Source organism: Diorhabda sublineata, chromosome 2 (assembly GCF_026230105.1).
Source record: "Diorhabda sublineata isolate icDioSubl1.1 chromosome 2, icDioSubl1.1, whole genome shotgun sequence".
Classification (NCBI taxonomy): Eukaryota; Metazoa; Arthropoda; class Insecta; order Coleoptera; family Chrysomelidae; genus Diorhabda; species Diorhabda sublineata.
In genome coordinates, this window is record NC_079475.1 from 38,151,239 (window position 1) to 38,160,777 (window position 9,539).

Consider the following 9,539-nt stretch of genomic DNA (forward strand, 5'->3'; position numbering starts at 1 on the left):
TCTTATCTGTGGACGTTTTTTGTTATTCTTAAAATCAAAATTACAGAGGATTGTATAAAATTTTATTAAAATGAAAAAGTACAATGTATAAAAACACTTTGTATATTTGGACGGAATTGAGATTCACATATAAAACAATTAGTCAAAAATAAGATTCAATATAAAGGGTGTTTCATTAACAGTAAAAATTATATACAAGTTGATTTACCTAAATAATATCTTAATTATTAACAAAACACTTTATATAATTTCACTTGTGTATAAATCTAGGATTTAAAATAAATATTAGATCAGAGTTATTTTTAAAAAGGCACATATAATCAAAAAAAATTAAGAATTTGTTCTTTTCGTCTTTCACCACGGCATCATTAAATTGATAGATGAATACTCTACTGAGTCTTAAATTTGTACAATGTTAAGAAATTGACGGAAATATTTGTATCACGTTTTTTAAACTACTAAACACACTGTTTATGCTACCTTCACACTGTCTGACGCGCATTTCGTTTACCTCGTTATCATCTTCAGAGACTGAAGGTAAACTGTGTTATTGAAACGCGCGTCCGACAGTGTAACGGTGAGTGTTGATGAAATGGTAGTGTAAACAGTGTGTTCAATATGAATATCACCAACGGTTCCAGAAATTCCAACTTAGTTGTTTAAACTAGTTACTAAAAAAATAATACTACAATAACAACCTAAGTATAAACATAGGGATGGCAGCTGCTACAAGCGTTGCGGTTAAACTAGAACCCCCTGCGTGACAATCTACTATTCTTCTAGCTCGCATGAAATCTTTTCCTAAATATTCGGGGTAGTGACGCTGATTTGGCGGAATAACTTTAAGCTGAGTGGTGGCATCTTGGAAGATCAAATCGGAATAGGGGGGCTGAGAGGAAAACATACTGAAACTGATTTAGAAAACATAAGTATAAATAACTATTGAACATTAAAAAATACAATTTTTATTAACATTACTTTACCTTGGGCTGACAAGGTTCTAACTGACCATCTGTTATTTTAGAGAAAAATGTCAAGATGTTATTGTTGTATCTCTATCATTATAAGAAATTAATTTTTCATTTTTAGCAGGTAGACTAGTGATGTTTATTACATTGAGAAATATATCGTTTATTTTAATTTTTCATATATTCAATTAGAACCTGTTTACATTTCCAAAAATCTATCAGTTGTAATTATACCTTACATATCGAAACAAATTTTAAAAAATTATTTTTGGATTATACATCTGATATAAAAAATTATTTCTCCCTCTTAAGTCATAAAAAGTAACTGCACAATATTCTGGTTCTTAAAAATGATCTGCTTTTACATTATTAATTATTTTAAAAAACTTAATTAAGTTAGTAACTAAGTTAAAGGTAATAATAATTTAATTTTGAACATATAAAAATACAAAAGAATTTTACTTGGTCTAAAATAGCTTAACGTACTAGAGCAACTATCTGCATTTCTGCTTGCAAAACTTATGAGATTTCCAAGGTTGAAAGGCTCAAATGCCATATGGGAGGTCTTGAACTCAATTTCATGAGTGGTACATGTAAATTTCAAAGTAGCTACTTTTGTGACCGGCGCACTTTTTTAGTTAATCAACTTTGAATTTCGGAATGGTTTTTTGATGTTAGCTTGCTTCAATACTCTCATTAAACTGACTGGAGTGTAAAATTCTGATTTTGGTATTGCCTTAAATTATGAGTGTTGTTTACCAGCTGTACACATGAATATTCAGGCACAGAATACAAAAGCAAAAAACTTAAGAGAAAAAAAAATTAATAGAGTAACATGATAAGAAAACCAAAAGACTGATATAAGAAAGAAAATATTTTACCAACAGATAGGGAGATAATTTAGGAAACTTTACTATCAAATAAAACAATATTGGGACATAAAAATATGGATATGGTAGTGAAAATGAGAAGTATTAACTATAACATACACAAATAAAAATTAGATACTTTAGAGGAAAGATGAAGAAGAAGAAAAGCCAAGTTAATGAAATACTTGAGAAGAATAGTGGGAATAGTTAAGGAGGTCATGATGAAGACAACCAAGTATCAATTGAAGCAATAAATACCATTAAAACTGATGAGGCAGTGCAAGAAAGTAATAGATAGACTAATTTTAGAAAGGTAGGAAAATATATGGCAAAAATAGGTAAGAGCGATATACAAACCCTCACCCAATATCTGAAGTGTTATAATCAAAAGAGAAGTCTCCAAAACTTTTATCCTTACCTGAATTCATCAGCGAATTTTCTACCATAGAAAGTTTGAGCATACAAAAAGAGGTTTATGTATGAATTGATATGAGTTTCATTATAACCGTATCCTCCTCTAGTTACAATCGCATTTGCTTTCACTTTTCCCAAATTACATTTTGTGTATTCATTAATTTCAGCCCTTGTACCTAAAAACAAATATACAACAGATAATAAAAAATAAATATCTAATATCAATTAATAATATTTACCATCTGGACATAATAATTCGTAATCATCATTCAAATTATCTCTTGTCCACCATTCCTTCTTCTTACCCCCTGTATTTTCAGTAACAGTTGTGTGTTTCACAAAAGCAACATGTCCTCCACCTTCCACTAGGCATCTAAAAGCTCCTGTGTGACCATAATAATCTTCAGAAGCGTCTCGTCTACAATATCTGAAAATTTTCCAACAATAAATAAGTACAAAAGTTTTGTTGCAAATTTTACCTGAAACTAGATCCATGACACAGATCACACATGTTATCATAAGGTACTCCTGTATTGTACTCCGTACTTATAGCACCTGGTACACAACTTTTGGAAAAGTATTCTGCAGCTGCTCTGATACTGTTACAACCATACGGTCTCATCCAACCGTTGCTAAGTAGAAAAGCTAATGGATAGACCCAACCAGCTGCTGTATTTATACCACCGTGGCAAGTATTTTTGTCTAAAAATAAAAAAAATTAGTCAACAAATGCGAAGCCTGTGAATATTTTTCTTAAATACAAGTATACCATGTAGAAAGGACAGACTTAAAATTAATCCACTATCCATTCACTCACTTTTAAGATATGTTAATTCAGTGCTGGGATCTGATTCCTTACCCACAGCAACAACATAATACTCAGGTTCTTCTAAATTATAAACTTCACTAATAAAAGGAATCAGATCAAAGTTTAAGCCTGCAGTATAAACATCACTGGCATCTAGAACAGCTACATCAGCTGTACCAGATCTGATAGCTTGCATACAATGTATCTGAGAGTGACCTTTGTAGCATTCCATTTCCGGTTTCATTAATTGCGCTTTGAGAGCTGTCTGCAAAATAATTCAACACATTAATAAGTGTATAGCAATAGTTTTCTGTGTCACTTACTCTCATCTTGATACATTTATTTTTTTCAGCTTCAGAAGTAACACATAATGTTACTTTAGCAACTGGACAAGATCTGACACCCATAATAGTTTCAAGTGAATCACCCAAGAAAGTTGTATATGTTTGTTGACTTTCTGGTACAGGTATTATTTCTCTAGTGGAATCCTGGAAATGATAAAATATTTATTGTTCAAACATAAAAACTCTTTTCAGATAATCCTTACCTGGAATAACAAGTTGAGGTGTATCCCATATTTAGGACTAGATTCAAATAAGTCAAACACTTCATAATAAGTAATGTTATCTGTTTGATTTCTTCCAGGATAGTTGTCTTGAGATTGGCCGGTGTTAAATGGATTATAAGGATTATTTTCATTAGGATTTCCATAAGGATTATCTTCATTTGTATTTCCATAAGGATTATTTTCATTGGAGTTCCCATAAGGGTCAATATTAACACCAAATTGATCTCTATTTATTGTATATGGGTCACGATTGAAAGGATCATTGGAGTTTTGATTGTTGGTATAAGGGTTGTTCCCATCATTTCTGACATAAGGGTTGTTTTCTTCATATCTGGTATAAGGATTATCATCATTTTGATTGTTTCTATTGTATCCATTGTTATCATTTCTTGTATATGGATTATAGTCATTATAATTATTCTGTCTTTTAAATCTGTTGTTATTGTAACTTTGATCATAAGGGTTTCTATTTTGATCAAACTGATTTTGATTTGTGCTTTCGGTCAAATTCCTATTTAATTTTGGATATCTTTCAGCAAATTTTTGTAAAAATCTTTGCAGTTTTGTCCTTTCTTCATAAGATACTGCTGATGATACAACAACAGCATCTGAAGGAACTTTTCCCCAATTACAAGCAAGATATTCAGATAAAGGACGTCTACTACCATCTTTACAAAGTAATTGAAAATTATTGATATCTAGGGAACCTGAAATAATAAATTATTGTAATTGTCATATTGTACTGCAAATAAAGTTACTTACCAAATTCAAGTCCACTTAACAATTCTTGTACTGTGTTATGTTTCAAAAAAGCAATTTCTCCAGCTTCAAGTAAACATCTAAAAGCTCCTTCATATCCGGCATATGGATCACTGTCTGTACACCTTCCTCCTGGTATTTTACCAACACACAGCTGGCAAAGCTTATCAGAATTATCTCCAATAGGGTTAAATTGGTCAGTAAGACAATTGACTGCACATGATGGTCCAAAATAATTTATAGCAGATTTAACATGATTATTGCAATCAACAATGTCCATACCACCTTCCTTCATTAACTGAGTAAAAAAACATATTCAATAGTCATACTTGTTCTAACAATATGATTGCTTACTGTATTTATGGGTAAAATCCATCCAGCAAAAGTTTCAACACCAGCGAAACATGCTTTAGTACCACGTAAATGATGTAATGAATTTACATAACTCAAACTACCAACTTTGACAACAGCAACTGCATAATAGTAGTTAAAGCCTCCCTCTAATCGTTCCTGAGCAATTGGTACCAAACTGTGATATCTGTATAATAGAATGATCGAAAATATGAATATTATACAAAATTTGGATAATAAGTATGAGGATTCCAAAAGATAACATATTTTTTCATCTGATATATTGAAATTAGTACCTTCCACCTGCAAAAACTGCTCCTGCATCCAATGTGGTCATTGTAGCCTTTTCTTGATCTAATAATTCCATACATTGTTTTTTATTTGAGGCTTGAACACATTCAATTTTAATTGTCTTGTATCCAACTTTAATCTGATCCCTTTCATTTGCCCATGAAAAATTCCGACATTTTTGTTGTTCTTCAGGTGTAATCGTACACCAAATAATTTTATCTTCTTTAGGTCGATATGTTTCTCGATCTAAGGAATTGATCTTCCAAAAATTTTGACCTATATGGAAATGGAAACATATAAGCACCAAAATATCAACTGGAAGATGTAGGAAATTACATGAATAATTATCAGAACATATAAAATGTACAAGCAAAACTTCAGAAGACCACCTAGGTATTTATTTACATGTTCAAATATTGAACTTTTTATATTTTGATCACTTGGAAAATCATCTAATACGGATTTATTATCAATGAAAATGATATAGTTATAATTATCTCCTTTTGAATCAGCATAAATTTTTTCTTATATTTAACACGATTAATAAGTATTTCAAATTCATTAAATTATAATGTAAACCCTAGAAAGAGTCATCAACCGCGCCCATAACTTATTTTCCCGAATAAATAACAAATTCGTATCTACTTACATGTTATCTCTACAATTATACTGAAGATAAGGATGACTGATATGTAGAAGTTGCCATTGGAAATATTCACTTTCATTTTATCTTTAAAATCAAGATAACTACATACCACTCATAACAAACACTTGATGCTGTTAATTTTATTTTGATGGTCTCGATATGAACAAATGTCAAAAATAATCTTCGTTTCTATTATCATGTCACGACTATTTTTACATTACGTCGTGAATAAGAAATTGCGTTACTGCTAGTACACAAGTTAAAAAAGAAGAAACGATTTCGAATAGGTTATGTTGTTTTATGAAATTTGTTTTGCTTAAGATGAGCGGTATTATTAAGATTATTTTAAAATGGAATGGTAAGGAGTTCGATGTTGAAACTGCCGAAGACGATACGGTATTGAACTTGAAGAAATTGATAGAAAATGTAACCGGTGTAAAATGCGAAAGGCAAAAACTACTAAATCTAAAGTATAAAGGTGATCAAACATTCTGAATTTCAATTTTATGTTTCTCCAGTACTAAATGTCTATTTCAGGGAAAACCCCCGATGACGACTGTACTTTGGGTCAATTAAAACTAAAGCCCAATTTCAAGCTTATGATGATGGGCTCTTTAGAAGAGGATATAGTTGAAGCAAATACAGCTCCTACAAATCTTCCAGAAGTAGTTAATGATTTGGATATAGAAGAAGAAGAAGTAGCAATAGAAAACCAAGATGTGTATCTTGCAAAAGTAGAAAAACGTATAAAGGAGTATAAGATAAACTTGTTGAATGATCTCAGACCGAATAAAAAGCTGTTGGTATTAGATATAGATTACACACTTTTTGATCACAGATCTACAGCTCAAACGGGTGCAGAACTCATGAGGCCTTATTTACATGAATTTTTAATGAGTTCTTATGAATATTATGATATTGTCATTTGGTCAGCTACTGGTATGAAGTGGATTGAAGAAAAAATGAAATTATTAGGGGTTTCTAGTAATCCCAATTACAAAATAGCATTTTATCTAGATTCTCTTGCAATGATCTCAGTTCATATACCAAAGTATGGTGTTGTTGATGTAAGTTGATACTTATTGTATTAATTGTGCTTACCAGTGTGTGAGATCTTAAATTTTAGAGTTCAAAATATCTGATGCAACAAATCTTCATAGAATTTTTTAAAATTTGTACTGCCAACATTTTTATTTTTAATAGTACTATTAAGAATTGAAAGTTTATGTTCGTTAATTTTCACATGGTACTACTATTTTTTAGTAAAACAATTGGAAAATGCAAAATTTAACATCCATAATTAATTTAGTAGTTACTTTAAAGGTAGTGCCAATAATTTTTGAATAAAACCGAATAATTTCTGTTGATATTTTGCAAAGGGATGTTTTTAATACCATAGGGAATGCAAAATAAATATCTGGAATTAAACCCCTAGAAAACAGGGTTTACATATAAATGATTTTCTAGTCACTAAAGTAGTGTGTGGTTCTATTTAGTTTGGAAAGAAGGTCATACATTTTTGCAAGAAAACTTTGAAAAAACTGTTAATGGTGATTATAGGGGCAACTAAACCCTTTTAAAACATTCACATATTTGGAAAAAACATTTTAACCCTGAGAGTTAAACAATTATACTCTCCAACAGTGATTATTGACATATTTTGGAAATGCATTAGAACTAATGATGTAAAATTATTGTGAAACAAGCACTTATTAATGATACTGGATATGTTTTAATGATGTGTTATTGATGAAATTTGCTGTACAATTTTTTTATATTTAGTCTAATGAACTAATTTCTATTTATTTTTTTTTAATCTTTTGTAACGGATCAGTTTTTTCTGGAACTTCATTACAGTGATTGTGGTATTATTTGAAAGTTAAAACTTTCAACGAAACACCATATTTGCAAAGAAGCAATTGTTTTTTATTGAAAAAATTGGAAATACAAGTGGAGCAGCAACTATTAAGTGCTTTTCATTTATATAATAAAAACAGATAAACACTGTTATTCTCAAAAGAATGAAGTGTCTCAAATTCAGATGATCAGATTCTGATTCTTCACACCCTGAGTTTTTGTCTGTCATTATTTTATGCACTTTTTCATCATTCTGCTCCATTATTTTGTTGGGAGTTTTTTTGCATCAATTTCCAATTATAAGCTAGATAATTTAGTTTGGTCCCCAGTCTCATATTAGCCGATCTAACTTTTTATTGCAAATTCAGCCAAATAAATGGAGCAGATGTTACTGGTTCCCACTTCTGCCAATTCACAAGTTCTTCTTTATTCTTTCCACCTCAATAAAGGAATGACATGATTATTGATTTCCATGCCCATTCTATGAATGTTCTACCTATTGGGTATTCGTCTGGCCAACATAACTAATCAGCAATCATTATGCTTGGTAATATCTAATTTATTTTTAGGTAAAGCCGTTGGGTGTTATTTGGGGAAAATTTCCTCAGTTTACTTCAAAAAATACCATTATGTTTGATGATATAAGAAGGAACTTTATTATGAATCCGAAAAACGGTTTGAGGATAAAACCATTCAGAGAAGCTCATTTAAACAGAGGAAAAGACAAAGAACTGTTGAATTTGGCAAAATATTTGAAAGATTTAGCTGAAAATTGCCCTGATTTTGCTTCTGTTAATCATCGGCATTGGGAGAAATATAAACCAAAGCACAGATGATCAATTTACTTTTAATGGCAATGATGATTGAATTGGTTTAGGTTGCTAACAATAATGGTAAAATTGAGAAAAACGCCATATAAAAGTTAAAAATGTATTATTAAAATAGTTACAGCAGTAAATAAAGAATTTTTTGTTTGCGATATAACCATTTACGAAATACTCATATTTTTAATAAAAAAATGCAATTTAATCATGGTACAATAAATATTGCATCTATAGCAAGACTAGGCTTTCACATACAAAACTAAGATGTACCAAAGTTTCCTTATACACCAAATATGGCAGTACTTGGTCAAATATTCAGGAGCTAGCTATTAGGAAGCTTTCTAAAAGCTGCAATATGTTTGAAGTACAAGGTATGGTCACATAACTTCCTTTTTTTTAATTCACGCCATGCAATTGGTTAATATAGTGACTTTTGATCAAGATTCAACGACACAGTTTTGTCCTGGTACAGTTCATTCTCCTAGTTGAGGTGTAGGTGCAATTTCCTCATGTGGAATTATTGGTCCCTGGTTGTAAGAGGTAATTAATTCTTCAATAGCTATGTGTTGATGTTGGACTTAAAGAACAGTATGTTTGAAAATAGATATACTGCAAGAGACATCCAAGGATATCATCAGATTAAAAGTTCAATATCCAGGAAAAACTGGACAATAAAACCTTATATGATGACAAATGCCATCGGTTTACTCGGTGTATGGAGAATAGGAGATGTACTTAACTGGTTTGATCTTTGAAAATTAAAAACTTGTGTCTGCATATTAAAAAGCTTCTGATTTATACAATGAATTTAATTTAGTTATTAAAAGTTATGCATTGTACCTTGTAAATGAGTCAATTCCTAATTTTTAGGTAGGCAATCTATTAAAAAAGTAAGTACAAAAACATTATTTTCACTTAATATTTGTTAATGATCTCATTTTTTTAAATTTATAAAAAAAATACAAATAGTTTTCTGCAGTTAGATCATAATAGTTGTGGTGTTGTTACTTTTAAATGTCATTTGAAGACCATCTTAGTATAAATAAATTTTTTACAGAAAACTTTCCACAGGGTATATTTTATGGCTTATCAATATACACTTCTAGTTTAATTAGTTTAGTCCTGAGATATTTGAAAGTTTTTTTTATAACAAAGGCAGCAAATTCAATTTCAACTGATTAAGA

At 30.4% G+C, this 9,539-nt stretch overlaps 2 protein-coding genes across 2 annotated transcripts; one reads left to right on the plus strand and one right to left on the minus strand.

Annotated features, from left to right (window-relative positions):
- Positions 1–46: 46 nt before the first annotated feature.
- LOC130452631 (melanotransferrin) lies at positions 47–5,854 on the minus strand. Its single transcript, XM_056791983.1, has 11 exons — positions 5,678–5,854; positions 5,034–5,304; positions 4,741–4,924; positions 4,390–4,684; positions 3,607–4,334; positions 3,383–3,547; positions 3,069–3,324; positions 2,731–2,953; positions 2,491–2,678; positions 2,256–2,427; positions 47–911 (listed from the first exon to the last, which is right to left on the minus strand). Exons 1-11 carry the CDS (start codon positions 5,751–5,753, stop codon positions 686–688), a joined length of 2,784 nt encoding a protein of 927 aa, XP_056647961.1. The 5' UTR covers positions 5,754–5,854; the 3' UTR covers positions 47–685.
- Positions 5,855–5,917: 63 nt separating this feature from the next.
- On the plus strand, positions 5,918–8,493 carry LOC130452634 (ubiquitin-like domain-containing CTD phosphatase 1). Its single transcript, XM_056791985.1, has 3 exons — positions 5,918–6,152; positions 6,212–6,741; positions 8,101–8,493. Exons 1-3 carry the CDS (start codon positions 5,975–5,977, stop codon positions 8,365–8,367), a joined length of 975 nt encoding a protein of 324 aa, XP_056647963.1. The 5' UTR covers positions 5,918–5,974; the 3' UTR covers positions 8,368–8,493.
- Positions 8,494–9,539: the final 1,046 nt, after the last annotated feature.